We start from the raw sequence: 18,157 nt of genomic DNA, 5'->3' as shown, positions 1-18,157 counted from the left end.
ACCCAGACCCAGGTGGTGTTTCCCTTTTCCCTGCGGTGGGGGGAGGCAGACCGCCCCGACTCCGCAGCAGCAGGAAGGCTCCACACTCCAGACCGCAGTCGGACGGCCAACTCCTCCTCCTAGTCCTAGCCCCCCTGCTCCAGCAGGTCACAGAGAATGGGGGTGAGAGAAGACTCCAAACCTCCCTCCACCCGCTCATTGTAGTGTTGATGCATGTGTGTTCTAAGGTGCATTTAAAACCCAGGAGGGCTTGGAGCTACCTGCCAGAGAGCAGCAGGTAAGCGCATGGTCCCTCCTGCTAGCCCTCAATGTCTACGTGTATTTAAAATTGAGAGGTGGGCAACGATGCCAGGGGTGAGGTGTACACCCTGATGGTACTTTGGACTCCGTGCATCGTGCCCACCCCCAAGATCCTATATGTATGTGTAATGAGAGTGTGAGTAATGTGAATGTCTAAGTTGTGGGATAAAATTGAGGCAGAGGCAGCCAGAAGGGGACAGAGGGGGGGGGGTAGCCTCCTCTGCACCCTGGTGACATACCCCTACTCCAAGGCCCTGCATGTGTGGGTGGTTGTGGTGGAGCGGGAAGAGGGAGGCAGCTGGAGATGGGGAGGGAAGGAAGGGAGGGGCAAGTGACCCCTCCCTGGGGCCAGCTCCCCCGCTGACCCCAGTAGGCACCCCCATACTCCGCGACCCGCCAGGGAAAGGGGGCCCAGGCCCATCCAGACCGGGGCCCAGTGCAGCAGCGCCGCCCGGCCCCACAGAGCCCGGGACAGTCCACCCAACCCCACCACAGAGAAAACTGCACCCACCCCACCATCCACTCATCTTCCAGACTACATAAGACAATAAACACCCAGGCTGAGATCTTCCTCCACCTCTCCTGTATCTCCCCCTCCTGCAGAGGGAGCTCCTGAGGAGAGGAAAGCTCCTGCAAGATGTGACAATCTCCCCCACCAGTTGAAGAGCCCCTCAGGTGGCTCGACGCACCGGCGGCACCCTGCTCCAGGGCTGGGCCCCCATGCACCCACCCGCCCACAACCCCGGCAACACACCAACCAGGACCCAAGCCCCCGAGGCCCGGTCCGGGTCCCAGCCCAGAGACGGAGCGCCCCCAGAACCTCACGCCCATCCCGGACCCACCCAGGGGCAGCCAGGCTACCAGGTCAGTAACCCACGTCCGTCAGCACAGACCCTCCCCTAGCCCCGCTGCACGCAGCCGCGAGGAAACAGTCACCTGAGAGCCAACAGAGCCCCTAACCGGACATGACCGCTACCCCGGGTTGAGCCCCCCAAGGAAGATGCCTCCGGGGAACCCCCCGACGCCCTAAGCCTGTCCCTACCCCCACACCAATCACAACAGTGAAGGCGGGACCAAACTATGACCCCCCACCCCCACTAGGTGATGGAGCTGATCAAAGGAGCCCAGAGCAATTGATCTGATGTGGTGGCAGAGGCTGTATCAAGACTAATGTAATCTAATAGATAATTTCTATATTGGTTAGAATTAAGATTATTTTTATTTTTCCAGTTCATGAGGACTGTTTTCTTGGCTATGCATAGGGCAGTGAAAACCATATGGGCGATATTCTTTTCTGTAGTGACATTATCTAAGCTGCCCAACAAACACACTAAGGGGGAAGTTGGAATGTTACATTTCAGACACTTCGATAAGTCTTCACATATCTCGCGCCAAAACTTCTGAACTGGTGGACAGAACCAAAGAGCGTGGATATAATTATCCGGTGAATTGGTTTGGCAGTGTGAGCAGTTGTTGGTAGACATAAAGCCCATCTTGAACATCTGATGACCTGTATAGTGCACTCTATGTATTGAATTAATTGAAGACTGGGATTTCTAATTAGATGAAAGGTTTTTAAGCAAATCTGAGACCAGAAGTTTAGGTCTAAGTTAACTGATAAATCCGCTTCCCATTTTGCAATAGGAAGTGATATTGATTCATCTGTTTTAGAAAGCATTCTGTATATTTTGGATAGTAATTTGGGGGGTTTAAGAGTAAGAAATTGAACCACACTTGGTGGTGTTTGTAGTTCAACTTGACCCGGTTTAAATTTCTTTTTTACTATGGATTTAATTTGTTGATATTCTAAAAATCTTTTCTTGTTGATCCCATATTGTGTAACTAGTCCGTCAAATGAAATAAATTCTGTTCCTTCTAGTATATGTTCTAAATATTTGATTCCTTTATCACTCCAATCTGAACAGTTTATCATATTATTGTTTTGTAATATGTCAGGGTTGTTCCAGATAGGTGTACGTTTGCATGGGATTAATGAAGACGCCATCAATTTTAGAAACTCCCACCATGCTGTCAGAGAAGAGCTGATGTTGATGCTTTTAAAGCATTCATGTCGTTGGATGTTTGAGCTGATAAATGGTAGGTCTGAGATCTCTAGATTATTGCAGAGTGCTTGTTCTACATCTAGCCAAGGTTCATCTAAGGTTCATCACATAACACAGACTCACATGCAGGCACTACAGAGGGAACAGAGACATGGGACCAGGGCAGACACAAACACTGACTGAACACGGGGATATAGGAACTAAGGATACACAGAGACGCGAACTAGACAAGGGGATACAGGTGATAGGGGAGACAGAGCAACTAAAGAAGACAGAGACATCAACCATAAGACAGAACTCAAAGAAACCAAAGACTAAAAAGTATAAATAATATAATAAACTCAAATACCCTGGGTCAACGACCCAGGCATCCTAACAGTACCCCCCCCCCCCCTTAAGGGCTGGCTTCCAGACAGCCCAAACCAAAACACCAAAACAAAAAAAACCCAACCAGGGCGGGCGGCGGGGGAAACAGGATGGAGGACTCGAAACAAAACCAAACAAGGAGCCAGAAACAAAAAAAAAGAACAAACAATGGAGCCCGGAAAGCAACAGAACAAAAGACAGGCTCACGACAGGCGCAGGCGGCCAGGAAAAACAGTTCACAAAAAGTTCAGGGGGCCGACCCGGAGGCTGACGGCCCAAGAGCCCAGAAAACAGTTCAGGGGGCCGGGCAGGCAGGAGACACCGGCGACGACGGAGTAGGTCAGGAGGCCGACCGGGCGGGAGGCACCGGCGGCGGAGCAGGTCAGGAGGCCGGCCGGGAGGCACTGGTGGCGGCGTAGTTCAGGGGGTCGTCCATGACGGCAACGATATCCAGTCATCGGCCGGACAGGACGTGCAGGCCGGACAGGACGTGCAGGACGAGCAGGACGTGCAGGCCGGACAAGATGTGCAGGAACAGACAGCATGGAGACCTCAGGAGCAGACGAAGCTGAACACTCGGAGGCTGGACCAGGCGGAGCTGCAGAGGCTGAGGCCGGACCAGGCGGAGCTGCAGACTCGGGGGCTGGACCAGGCGGAGCTGCAGACTCGGAGGCCGGACCAGGCGGAGCAGCAGAGGCAGGACCAGGCAGAGCTGCAGACTCGGAGGCCGGACCAGGCAGTGGAGCCGGTGGTGGCTGAACGGCCTCGCCAGAACCATCAGCAGACACTGGGACGTGCTGGCTGGGTCCTCCCGGACCCTCAGCTGACGAGGCGGGTGGCTGAACGGGCCCCTCGGACCCTCCAGCAGGAAGAGACGGCTGAAGCGGTTCCTCGGACCCTCCAGCGGAGACAGGTGGCTGAACGGGCCCCTCGGACCCTCCAGCGGATACAGGAGGCTGAACTGGCCCCTCGGATCCTCTAGCAGGAAGAGACTGGCTAAGCCGGCGGTTCCTCGGACCCTCCAGCGGAGTCGGGAGGCTGAACGGGCCCCTCGGATCCTCCAGCAGGAAGAGACGGCTGAAGCGGTTCCTCGGACCCTCCAGCGGAGACGGGTGGCTGAACGGGCCCCTCGGACCCTCCAGCGGAGGCGGGTGGCTGAACGGGCCCCTCGGACCCTCCAGCGGAACCAGTTTGCAGAACAGATGAAGTGGGTGTGATGTCAGAATGTCCAGAGTCAGAATGCTCAACAGTTCTGTTGTGGCGGCGGCCAGAACGCCGTTTCCTTCGGGATGAGGAAACAGGAACCGGTGGAGAAAAAGAGACCTCCTCCTCATCCTCCGACCACATAGCTGCCAGGAAAAAGGCAGGCGAACGAGAACCCAGCTGGTGTGGGGAGGGAGAGGAAGTCTGTGGCAATGTTGAGACAGAAGGAGAGTGTGTGTTGTCCCGGGGTAACAGTGGCGAAGATGTAGAGAGTAAGAGAGCAAGCTCACCAGCCTTGACTTGCTCTCTCCAGGCAGTAATGGTGTCGTCCAACTTAGTGTCCTTAGCAAACTGGCTAAGCCGGGGGTTAAAGCGAATGATGGCCTCCACCGCACTCAGCCCCACTGCCATGGTCCTTAAATCAGGGGACTGGGCGATGCGGTCAAGCAGGCTCACCATCCGCTCCATCTCAGTGTTGTACTCCGAGGAAAAAGAGTCTGCGGGGTCCATGTTCTGGTCGCGATCTTCTGTTAGGTGACGGCTGTGTGCGGACAGGGATAGGACCCAAGATGCAGACTCCAAACTTAAACTCAAACCAAAACAGCTTTACTGCTGAACGCAAACATAACATAACTGGGGAAAAAACTCAAAATAAACTAACACCGGTGGACTGGCAAAACACACAGCAAAATAAACGGTAGATCACGACACGGACACAGAGAAACACAGGGCTTAAATACACAGAAGGAGCAATCAGGGAATGAATAACAGGAGGGAAACACAGCTGGGGCAAATCAGAACTGACAAGACAAAAGGAAGCGTAAACTGAACACACTGAGATAAGACAGAGACCTTCAAAGTAAAACAGGAAACACATAACACAGACTCACATGCAGGCACTACAGAGGGAACAGAGACGTGGGACCAGGGCAGACACAAACACTGACTGAACACGGGGATATAAGAACTAAGGATACACAGAGACGCGAACTAGACAAGGGGATACAGGTGATAGGGGAGATAGAGCAACTAAAGAAGACAGAGACATAAACCATAAGACAGAACTCAAAGAAACCAAAGACTAAAAAGTATAAATAATATAATAAACTCAAATACCCTGGGTCAACGACCCAGGCATCCTGACATGCGTGTGTAAAAGCAGCAGGATATATATTTCAGTTCTGCTGAGCCAAATAAGACAGGTCAGGGTGAAGAAGTGACAGCCAAAGAAAAGCTTACCACAAAACGGAAAAGTTATGACAAATCAGACTATGAGGCAAAAAGAAAGTGCAGCTTTATGGTTTCATGGACAAAAGAATTTCTGTGGCTGCAATATGACGAGCTAAATAACCAGGGCTGCACATAAGTGGTCCGCAGGTGCGCATTCACTGTCAAAATAAAAAACGCGCACAAGATAAGAAGTTGCAACGCGTGTTTGCGTACATAAGATTTTCTGGAGGAGGACAGACATTTGTTTAGAACTCTTAAAGATGTCGAAGAAGCTCCTTTAAGCAATTACTGTGATGTTCCTCCACCTCCAAAGAAATGTCAGGAGTCCGAACCACAAAAGAAGCGCGTATTCTCAGAAAACTGGAGGTGAGCTGGCTTCAAACAAATGATGAACACACAGAGATGTGGTGCGGAATGTGCCGTGAAAATTTAATAAATGACAAATTAAAAAGGCATTAACTTTTTTTTTTTTAATTGAAAAAATATCGAACCATGACACCAAAGTATCGAACCAAACCGTGAATTTTGTGTATCGTTGCACCCCTAATATTTATATATACACTCAACAAAAATATAAACGCAACACCTTTGTTACTGCTCCCATTCCCCATGGGATGGACGTAGAGACCTAAAATTCATTCCAGATACACAATATAACCATCCCTCCCAAACAGTGGTCACAAATCAGTCCAAATGTGTGGTAGTGGGCACATCCGCCATATTGAGATAATCCATCCCACCTCACAGGTGTGCCACATCAGGATGCTGATCTGACATCATGAGTAGTGCACAGGTGTACCTCAGACTGCCCACAACAAAAGGCCACCCTGGAATGTGCAGTTTTTTGCGCTATTGGGGGTCTGGGGACCCAGAACCGGTCAGTATCTGGTGTGACCACCATTTGCCTCATGCAGTGCAACACATCGTCGCATGGAGTCTATCAGATTGTCAATTGTGGCCTGTGGAATGTTGGTCCACTCCACTTCAATGGCTGTGCGAGGTTGTTGGATATTCGTGGGAACTGGTACACGCTGTCAAGCACATCCCGAACATGCTCAATGGGTGACATGTCCGGTGAGTATGCTGGCCATGCAAGAACTGGGACATTCTCAGCTGCCATCTGCCCTGAACAATGTGAACCATGATTCATCCGTGAAGCGCACACCTCTCCAACGTGCCAGACGCCATCGAATGTGAGCATTTGCCCACACAAGTCTGTTACGGCGACGAGCTGGAGTCAGGTCAAGACCCCGATGAGGACGACGGGCATGCAGTTGAGCATCCCTGAGACGGTTTCTGACAGTTTGTGCAGAAATTGTTTGGTTGTGCAAACCAATTGTTCCAGCAGCTGTCTGGGTGGCTGGTCTCAGACGATCTTGGAGGTGAACCTGCTGGATGTGGATTACACGAGGTCTGCGGTTGTGAGGCCGGTTGGATGTGCTGCCATATTCTCTGAAACGCCTGTGGAGACGGCTTATGGTTGAGAAATGAACATTCAATGCACGGGCGACAGATCTGGTTGACATTCCTGCTGTCAGCATGCCAATTGCACGCTCCCTCATTGCTTGTGGCATCTGTGGCATTTTGCTGTGAGACAAAACTGCACATTCCAGGGTGGCCTTTTGTTGTGGGCAGTCTGAGGTACACCTGTGCACTACTCATGATGTCAGATCAGCATCCTGATGTGGCACACCTGTGAGGTGGGATGGGTTATCTCAATATAGCAGATGTGCCCACTACCACACATTTGGACTGATTTGTGACCACTGTTTGGGAGGGATGGTTATATTGTGTATCTGGAATGAATTTTAGGTCTCTACGTCCATCCCATGGGGAATGGGAGCAGTAACAAAGGTGTTGCGTTTATATTTTTGTTGAGTGTATATAGACATATATACGTATAGAGACATCTGTGCTGAGTATGGTCTGGAAGTCCCGAGATCAAAATGGGAGACGCCCCCAAGAGTGGGAGAGAATGACCGAGCTAAGATCCTGTAGGACTTCCAGATACAGACGGACAAAATGGTGGTGCCTAACCAACCCAACATAGTGGTGGTAGACAAACGAAAGAAGACAGCCATAGTGATAGATGGAGTGGTTCCGAATGACAGCAATATCAGGAAGAAGAAACACGTGAAACTTGAGAAATACCAAGGGCTCAGAGAAGAGCTAAAGAAGATGTGAAGGGTGAAGGTAACAGTGGTCCCAGTGGTAATCGGAGCACTAGGTGCGGTGACTCCCAAACTAGGCGAGTGGCTCCAGCAGATCCCGGGAGGAACATCAGAGCACTCTGTCCAGAAGAGTGTAGTCCTAGGAACAGCTAAGACCCTCAAACTCCCAAGCGTCTGGTAGAGGACCCGAGCTTGAAGAATAGACTGCCCGCAGGGGCGAGTGGGGAATTTTTTTTATATGTATATGTATATTCGGCCCTCGCACTTAACTAGGCAGATTGATAACCATCATGACGCTTGCCCATCAATAGAGTTGGACTGTAGTGGAGTGGAGTGTAAATAAAAAGGCTGAATAGCCTTTATACAAGCACACACACACTTCTTAGCATTGCAGCTCTAATCCAGCTAATTAGAGTTAAGCTAATCCATTTGCTAATATAATAGCTAAACCGTGAGCTACCAGGAATGGGAAATACAGTGAGGAAATGGATTTGAAAATGAGAAATGGAATCGCCATTTTAAATTTCAGAAATATATCTTTGATTTGTTTTTAATTAAATGACTTCTTTTCTCTTTTTAATTGTATTTTTTCATTTGAAGTAATTCGTTTTGAAATATTGATATAAAAATATATAAATTGATTTATAAATAGTGATTTTATTTTAAATTCAATTGTTAAATAATAGTAATATTTAAATAAGTAAAATAATTGTTTAAAATAATAATTTACTAATGCATATTTTATTGCCGATAACTGATAACCAGGATAGATAGGCAGGCAGACTAACAATTCAAAGGAATTAGACTACTGGGAACCGGTTCTCTACAACAACTGGTTCTCGATTATGTGCACTCTGCTGTATTTGCACCAGTAAAATGACACAGCAAGACATCATTCTACAAACGGTTTCATAGGTCTCTCCACCTACCTCCAGGGTGAAGGACAGCACTACATCAGACTTGGACAGCGCATTCTCATCCTCCTGGCCCATGTCCATGATGGAGGTGTTGTGGCCTCGTTTTAGCTTCTGCAGCTTGAACTCTCCTCCTTTGGACACTGGCATGCTTTCCAGGTTTGCCATCAGAAGGTTGACAGAGGATCGCAGCTCCTCAATGTACATGGCCTCCATTTCTCTAGAGACAAACCGAGGGAACTTCCCCCCATACTGACAAAAATGGGAAAGCAGCCAATTAAATAATGAACATGATCCAACAATCTCCCTTGTGTGTTCAATAAAGTATCTATCTATTTGTTAAATTTTGATAAAGTCTATTCCAGCTATCACAGGGCAGGAATAAGGGTACAAGACAGGTTGCCAGTCTGTTACAGGACTAAAATGGAAATGGAGACAGCCATTTCTGCTCACACCTACTGCCAATTTTGCCAGTCAGTCTAACATTCATAACTTCAGACTGTGAGAGGACGCTGGAACATATAAACTCCACAGAGAAAGGCCCCAGCCAGCTAGCAGATTTGAACCATTACTATTACCATCTATTAATGTGGGTTCTACCTTATAATATAAAGCGCCCTAGGATGACTGTTGTTGTGATGTGGAGCTGTATAAATAAAATTGAATTGAACCTTCCAGCTACGACATAATGGTGCTAACCACCAAACCACCGTGCTGCTCATTTCTAATAAATGTTATATAAATGTAAAAATTTAACTGAGGAAAAATGTCTGTATTTATATCATATGTTGAAATATAAAATAAGAGTCAATCCTGACCTATTATTATTATCCTAACCCTATTATTAATCTCCTCAACCATCCAAATGTCTTACCCGAGCAATCTGGTCTGCCATTTGAAGTCGTCCATCCAGCTCTCTTCTGATCTGTGCTGCCTGTTCATCTGGGTTGTCCAGCTGGGGAAACATATTACACATATTGTGCATATTGCTCTTTTTAAACAAAAAACTCCCAAGTACACTAATAAGACACAACCTCATGACCACTGACAGGTGAAGTCAATAAAACTGGCATGGCATGGCACGCGAGATATATTGGGCAGTGTGCTCTGTAGCTAGAATGTTTTCAATTTAGAAAATAATCGGTGCAAATTAATTAAATTATCTTGAATAAAGAAAACAGTGTTTGAATATTAGTTAAATGTCAGTGCTGTAGTTCAATGACTGAAAGTTTAGATGGAGAAAATAGGTGAGGGGATTTATTCAGTACTAACTGCCTCAAAGCCCTCCAAATGTCTACCATACTTCCTCTGATAAAAGCCAGGGCCCCAGGTAACCTTGCAGGACTGGGAAATGACCTGGTAAAGGGCCTGCATTTGTATAGCGCTTTACTTTGTCTCTAAGGACCCCAAAGCCCTTTACACCACATTCAGTCATTCACTCATTCACACACACATTCACACACTGTAATCATCAGCCCCACTCGTTAAATAAATAAATGTAAATGGATTGATAAAAAATAATTAAAACAACACTGTCATTTCTGCCATTTGAAGTTTTGCTTCAATGTATAAATCACAAATATGAAATACAACAGCATGCGGGACAAGCTTTGGGAGAGGCAGTAGGAAAGTAGGAAAGTAGGAAAGTAGGAAAGTAGGAAACCAAAAGGCAGAGTAGACCCTAGAAAGATTGTAGAGCTAACACAGAGAGACAGGCAACCATTTGCACTCACATTCACACCTATGGGCAATATAGAACCAGCTAAATCCCACTAACAGCATGTGTTTGCACTGGATTATCAGACTCTTCCAGGGCAGTAGGTCTCAAAATAGTAGGAAGGTAGAGTAGGTCAATTCAATTCAATTCCATTTTATTCATATAGTGCCAAGTCAAAACAACAGTGGGCTTAAGGTGAACCCTACAATAATACAGAGAAATGCCAACAATCACATGACTCCCTTTGAGCAAGCACTTTGGCGACCGAGGGAAGGAAAAAATCCCTTTTTTATAGGAAGAAACTTCCATCAGAATCAGGCTCGCTAATGGGTCATAGATTTTTACAATTTTAAGTTGTTTTTTTTTATTTATGTGCTCAAATATAGGACATATGCATATTTTAAGTACTTCAAAATCTAAATGACAGATTGTGATTAATTTTGACAGTAAGAAATACCACTGAAAATGTAGTTTATGAGATATTCATGTACAAACATTGCATTACATTTGGTGTGAAAAAACAGGCCTGAAAGTTGGTAACAAAGGGGTAATGGTAGAGTAACAAGGGGGAAACAAGTGGGTAATGATGTGGTAATTTCTATATTATTACTATTCAATTAACAAAGTAATAACCATGTAATATCCACGTAATATCATGGTAGCAACAACGGTTACGGTTGAGTAATATTATTTATGAACTTTATGTAATAGGATAATAATAGCCCCAAAACTGGGGGTAACAATGTGGACATACAGCTTGGTAATAAAGTGGTAATTGTAGGGTAACAAAAAGGAAACTAGAACGTAATAATGTGGTACTTTCTAAGTTATTCCCACTCAATTACCTCTGGTAGTTTCTGTGTAATAAGCAGGAAATATAGCTGCAAAATGCAAAACCTGAGTGTTTCTATTTAATAGCATTAATAACCTGTTAAAGCAAACTAAAAAAAGTGTGTGATTATTATCTAGTAACACATGTGGTAGGTTCTGTATAATAAGCATAAATAAAAACAGCGTGCAAAGAACTGGCTGCCAGTAGGTGGCAGACTGCTGCTGTACTGGAAATCTCTTTATTTTATGTATTAAATGCATCACTAATAGTAGTAATACTTTCTCAACTCAGTGTAGAATAATCACTCTTGACACCAGTTGTATGCATGTAAAATGTTATCAGGTGGGCCACAAGGTTTATTGCCTTCTCACAGTGAACCCATTGAAGACTTAAGGGTCTCCAGACATCCTGTTGTAAAGGAGGTGACAGTTGGTGACAGTTTATCTTTCTTAGACCAGGAGAGGGTCAAGGGTGAGCTGGAATGAAGAGATAAGGATATATATTCTGCTGTGGAATGTTCTTTGTTTAAGAGTGTCTGTGTCTGTGTGTGTAAGGGCAGTGGCCACAATTCAGAGATCACCCTAGTGTTTGGCTGGAGTGGGTCTCTCCATATTGCAATATGTTTATTAAGTCATTTCAAAACGCTCACTGGGTACGTTGCAGGTTATTGTTAAAATTTCCATAACACTGCCTACTGGGAGTCTGCACTTTCAATTTTATCCCTGGAGAAAGACAAAGAAGAAGTAGGGTGCCAGGTTTCCACTTTAGCCACCGTTTGCCTCCATTTTGGCTTGCCTTGTAGAGCCATGCTTACATAAACCAATGGATTATAACAATACATTTGGAATCAACTTATACCACATACCACAACTTACACCACTAACAGTGTAGCGAACAGTAGGTTAGTAGCTAAAGTTAGCTTACCTAAAAATACTTAGAGTACTTCTAAAAACTAAGGTTGCATAAAAGTAAGATTGTCGTGACCTGACCATTATTGGACAAAGTTTATTCCAACATCAAAATGGGCTACAGGGCCAGACCTTTGCCACATCTGGGTCAGTCTGACCACTTGTCACTGTTTCTAATCCCTGCATATGCCCCCCTCAAGAAAACTGCTCTTACCATCACAAAGAATATTACCATATGGCCAGAGGGTGCCTCTCAGCAGCTGCAGGACTGTTTTGACAGGACTAACTGGGATATCTTTGAACATCAGGACTTGGAAATGTTCACAGACGGTGTCCTCTGCTATATAAAACATTGCATAGACACTGTTACAGCAGTCAAACGGATCCGGGCTTATCCCAACCAAAAGCCCTGGATGACCCGGGAGGTCAGGCAGCTGCTGAAGGAGAGGAACATTGCGTTCAGGTCTGGCAACAGGGATTACTACACCACAGCCCGATCCAACCTGAAGAGAGGCATCAGAGAGGCAAAGGGGGACTATAGGAGGAGGATTGAGGACCATCTGAAGAGTAATACCAGCCGGCAGGTGTGGCAAGGCATCCAGCACCTAACCAACTATAAGATCAATCTCGGAGCTGCGGACGGTGACCTGGAGCTGGCAGAGGAGCTGAATATCTTCTTCGCCCGCTTTGAGACCAGGGTACCGGAGGTATTGGAGCCACAGCAGCAACACGCCACCCATAGCAGCACCACCCTCACCCTGGAAGAGCACGAGGTGAGGCACATGCTGCAGGCTGTTAACCCGAGGAAGGCGGCGGGTCCTGATGGTGTGCCAGGTCGAATATTGAGGGATTGTGCAGAACAGCTGGCTGGGATCTTCACCAGGATCTTCAACAAATCCCTCGCACAGGCGACTGTCCCACTCTGCCTGAAGTCCTCCACCATAGTCCCCTTGCCTAAGAAGCCCCACATCACCGGCCTGAATGACTACAGACCGGTGGCACTCACCCCAGTGGTAATGAAATGCTTTGAGAAGCTGGTCCGCAGACACATCACAGCAGCCCTGCCCCGCAGCCTAGATCCACACCAGTTTGCCTACAGAGCAAACCGATCCACGGAAGACGCTGTAGCCACAGCACTCCATGCTGCATTAACTCACCTGGAAGAGCATGGTAGCTATGTGCGGATGCTCTTCGTGGATTACTGCTCAGCTTTTAACACCATCCTTCCACACAAACTGGTGGCCAAGCTACAAGACCTGGGGCTTCCATACAGCACCTGCATGTGGATCAACAGCTTCCTCTCGGGCCGTAGACAGAGAGTCAGAGTTGGCCATCACACATCCTCAGCCCTGAGTCTCAGCACTGGCTCACCCCAGGGCTGTGTGCTCAGTCCACTGCTCTACTCTCTCTACACACACGACTGCACTCCTCGCCACCACAGCAACATCTTTGTGAAATTTGCAGATGACACCACAGTGGTGGGGCTCATTTCCAAGGGAGACGAGTCTACGTACAGAGACGAGGTGGAGCAGCTGACGTCATGGTGTAAGGCCAATAACCTCCTCCTCAACACTTCAAAAACCAAAGAACTCATAATAGACTTCAGAAGGAAAAAGGCAGAGATCCAACCACTATTCATAAATGGGGACTGTGTAGAAAGGGTGGCAAGCTTCCGCTTCCTGGGAGTCAATATAGAGGAGAACCTTTCCTGGAGTGTGAACACCTCCGAGCTGCTGAAAAAGGCCCAACAGAGACTGTACTTCCTGAGAATTCTCAGGAGGAATAACATCACACAGAGACTGCTGGTGTCCTTCTACAGAGCCACCATTGAGAGTGTTCTAACTTACTGCATATGCATCTGGTACACTAGCTGCACAGGGGCTCAGAGGAAAGCACTCCAAGGGATCATTAACACCGCCCAAAAGATCACTGGCTGCCCTCTCCCCACACTGGAAGTTCTACACAATGCCCACTGTTTTAAAAAGGCCCAAAACATCATAAAAGACACCTCACATCCTGGCCACTCCCTGTTTGAACTGTTGCCCTCAGGCAGACGGTACAGGGCAATCAGAGCAAGGACTAATAGACTCAAACACAGCTGTTATCCAACTGCAATAACACATCTGAATACTACAAAAAAATGTCCATCACGCCACTCTTGTGTTAATCTATGCACGGTCTGAAGCATGTGTGTGGGAATGTATGTGAATGTTTTACTGTTACATCTTATTAGTATTTTAAGTATTCTATCTATTTTATTTATTGAATTTTATTGTTTTATTTATATTTTGATATTGCTAGGGATGATGCAATGATCGGGGACCATTCTTCATTTCGTTGTTCTCGTGACAATGACAATAAAGTTTCTGATTCTGATTCTGATTCTGATTATTGTAAATATGGATAGAGAACTTGATGTGGTTAGTTATAGTTTCAAATAAGACAGATATTTGCCCAGAAATTGAATATTCCAGTTTTCAGCTGAGAGGCTTGATCTTTTGATGGTCAGGGGTCAATCAATGATGAAGGTGGATCAGGGTCATGGTGTTGCGCCCCCCACAACCCTGAATTGAACAAGCACGAGAACATGGATAGCATCTTATTTTTGTGTACTGGACTTTTTTTTAAAATTGCACCACTTTTTTTTCCCTACCTGAAATATATTTACCATATTATTTGCTGCCATCCACGTCTAAAGTATGATGTGAAAGATGGTGCTCTACACGCCTACGCCAATCTAATGTATTCATATGTGTTGTACATTTAAATATAATTATTAACATTTTGAATATGTGTTTCCAGTACATTACAGACTTCCTGATGCTTGTTTTAATCAATTAATCAATTAATAGAAAGTGGTACTAACACTTTATGCAAAATGGAGATGGTCAAGCAGGACTGGATGATCTGAGATAAATAGGAATCAGAATATTTCAATAATCCGTAAGGAAATTATCACCCATAGTAAAAACTTTTACTATTTTCTTACTAAAATAGTTATTTCAAATATAGTTGAAGAGTTTAAGTATCATAAGAAGTTTCTTATTTCAACTCATTTACCCTCTGCATATGATTGCATTTATATATTCTAGCTTTCTTGTACAAACAGTGAGTGTGCAAAGATAGGAAAACATCTGAAAGCTATAAGCTGGGGCCGATGTCTTTATTATCAGGCTGGTGCCTAAGTGACTGTGTAAAGAAACTTCACAGAAGAAAACAATTGTGCAGACAAAGGTTGTTTGTTTATATATAATGGTGGTGTAAAGACTGCTTTTGCCGTACCCATTTGCAAAAAATGTTTTTTAATTTTTTTCAAAATCTCAGAAAATCAGTTCCAAAGCTCTAATGCTTATTTTTTCACAACAGTCATCAGTTGCAAAACCTTTTTAGGGGGTTGTGTTGTTGTTTCCTCTTAAGTGCGCCTTATTCCAGGAAACAGATTTAGCTAAAAACTCTGAAGTTGTTAACACTGAGATGAGAGAAACTTAGAGTTGATGTTAACCGTCTTTATGGATCAGAAACTCAGAGTCAGTCACTAGAGTAACAGACTGACTGTTGGCAGATTTTTTTTCAACAAACACCTCTATGCTCTATTCGAGGAAGCACGTGGAAAAAACGTAACATTAAACTCCGAGTTGATTAAATCTGAGATCAACAACCGATCCGCTGTTCAGGAACAGGAAACTCACAGACTTACTTCAGTAACTTCTGAGATTTCATTTCATTGCTCTGTGTAACCATTTGTTACACAGTAACGACAGTTACACGACAGTAAACTTGAATCTTGAATCTTGAGTTTGTTCACTCAACAAAGTGTGTTTGTGTGTGCACAGAGTAAGAAAGGATTATCATTAGCGGAGCCCTGGTACTATGATTCAACATGGTAACACATAAATAAATAGCAGAGCACCTGCCAGTGCTGACTGAATGCATGTGAGTGTTTGATGGAAACCACTTAAGGACAGAAAAAAAACGCTTGTATGAATGGGTGAATGAGGAATACAAACCACGTTGCTCGTAGTAGAAAAATGATATATAAGAACCAAGCCATTTACAGAAATGTTGTTTGCATTTAATGACTAAATCTCAATCTGTAAAGAAATTTTAAGATTAAATGTAATCAGAACACAGACTGTTACCCCGGTAACTAGTGATGTGTCGGTCGCAAATGAAACAGCTCTTTGAAGTGTTTCTTTTTTTTTCTTTCTCTCACCCTCTCTCTCTCGCTTTTTTTTTCACTTCACACTGCATGTGAGCCTTGTGTTTGTGATGAGCAGAGAGGGGAGGGGCGGTAGGTACACTCGCAGCAGCAGTAGCACACAAACAGAGCAGGAGGGAGAAAGGGAAAGAGCCAGGGGCAACAGCAAGAGACAACATCAACACATTAGAAAGGTATAGTAATGAAAATGAGTGACACCAAGAAAAGAAGCAAAATCTGGAACCATCTCAATTTTATTGACAATGTAAAGGCAGCGTGTAGAGTCTGTAAGAAAAGGATATCAAATAGAGCCGGTTGGGAATGGGAAGATAAAACACAGTCAGTTGAGTGTGATATTAATGAAGGTGCCAGTGTGTCTACTGTAACTGTTGCTGCTGCTTCTGCTGCAGTATCTACAGCATCATGCAGTATACCACCACAAGCACATAAACCAACCCAGAGCTTTATGAGACAGTTTTAGCAGAAGTCTTTGATCCAAGCAAGACAGAACTCAACTGATGAAGAACTGGACAAAATCATTGCACTTGATTTCCAAAAAAATTCTGTTGAGGATTCAGGAAGTTTATTCATGCACTGAATCCTATTTTATATTGTTGTTGATAATAAATTTATTAAAGCAACAAAAAAACCTGAAGAGCTGCTTGGGAGCAGAAAGAGCCGGCTCTTTTTAGAGAGCCGAGCCAAAAAAAAACCCTAGCTCTCTAAAAAGAGCCGGAATTCCCATCACTACCAGTAACTGACTCAGAGTTGAAGTTAACTCTCTTTCTGTAACAAAAAACACTGCCAGGCACTTTTCTTTTAGTGGTTGGCAGCTGTTTCTTTTAGAGAAATGAAGGCTGTCATCTGTCAGTTACTGCTGACATTCGATCACTGGGAGCTGGGAAGATTAAAGCAGTTTTCTGCCTTTATGCATTTTTATCCAATAATGGAAAAAATAATAGATTTTTTGTTATCATTGTTATTGTTATTATTATAATTAGTGTCTTGGAAATTTTAGAAAAAATATTTAAAAACTGAAATGGTCATAATCTGCTGCAGAAACAGTTTTTATTTAATACAAACTAACCTGAGGGGGATCTGTGTCTGATCTGTTTCTCCACATATGACCTCCACTTTCTGTCTACCAAATTTTGTCTTGTCTGGTTGAAAAAGATATTGAGGAAACCTCTCTGAGGATGTCATTTACTGTGGACTGGAACACGGCTAGGGCATTTGTGAGGCCAAAAGCATCAGTGGGTACTCAAAGTGACCAAGGTGGCTTTAAAAGCCATTTTCTCATTCATCACCCAGTCGCGGGGTAAACAATACTGATGATAGTGCAAACTCCAAGAAGTAACCTTATTGTTAGCCCAGTCAATAGTGGGACTATGGGTCTGGAGCAAGGGAAATTTGAGTACCAGGGGGAGTAAGGAGATTAAAAATGTGCAACATAATGTAGTCACAGTGGTTCCCAGGTAATAACAGAGGACAGATTCCATATGGGTGATGGAAGGTAGTTATTATCCATTGATACATTCTTCATATATGTGTCTTGGGTGGAGATGGGAAGGTCAAAACAGACATTTTGACGCTGTGTTGAGCTCCCAAAGTGCAGATGTTTCAGAACACTGCTCTGAAACGTAGTTTAAACCGATCGAATAAATGTTCTCAATTAAATGGATCAGTATAGCAAAAGCCACTCAGAAACTTTGGAAAACTCTCAGAGACCCAAAGCCACAGTTGAATCAGAGAGTTAACAGACAGCTCACAGGACAACAGCTTCAAGCACAGCTTAATAGTGGTCATAGTAAGCAAGTCTCATTTTCAGCTGTGAAGAGAAGATTTTGAGCTGCAGGTTTGACATGATGAGTGCCAGGAAGAAAGCTATTGTAAGATGTCAGAATAAGACAAAGGTTTGCCTGGCCCATGAAACACCTCCATTGGACTACTGCAGACTGGAAGAAGGTGTTATGGACTGATGAATCAATATCTGAAATCTTTGGTTCATCATGCAGGATCTCTGTTGAGTAGGTGAAAGGATGGTTCCACAATGTGTGGCATTAATTGTCAAGCGTGGAGGAGGAAGTGTGATGGTCCGGGCCTGTTTGCTGGATCCAGGGTTGGTGACTTGTACATAGTGAGAGGCACCCTGAACCAAAACCACAGCATTCTGGAACATCATGCTTAGTTGGTCAGGGGTTCATCCTACAGCAAGATAATGACCCAAAACATAAGTCCAATCTATGCCAGAACTA

At 45.0% G+C, this 18,157-nt stretch overlaps 1 protein-coding gene across 1 annotated transcript in view; it reads right to left on the bottom strand.

Annotated features, from left to right (window-relative positions):
- The window catches only part of LOC309707029 (calcium-dependent secretion activator 1), a 254,314-nt gene that overhangs the window by 219,475 nt on the left and 16,682 nt on the right, over nt 1–18,157 (bottom strand). Inside the window, exons 3-4 of the mRNA XM_082534125.1 lie at nt 9,122–9,202; nt 8,263–8,499 (exon numbers count right to left, since the gene is read on the bottom strand). Of these exons, the coding sequence (XP_082390251.1) occupies nt 8,263–8,499; nt 9,122–9,202 (318 nt within the window). The remainder of the gene's footprint in view (nt 1–8,262; nt 8,500–9,121; nt 9,203–18,157) is intronic.

Source organism: Aulonocara stuartgranti (genome assembly GCF_965226115.1).
Source record: "Aulonocara stuartgranti genome assembly, chromosome: 5".
NCBI lineage: Eukaryota > Metazoa > Chordata > Actinopteri > Cichliformes > Cichlidae > Aulonocara > Aulonocara stuartgranti.
Note: the sequence above shows the minus strand (reverse complement) of the source record. Positions and strands in the feature narration are given on the sequence as shown.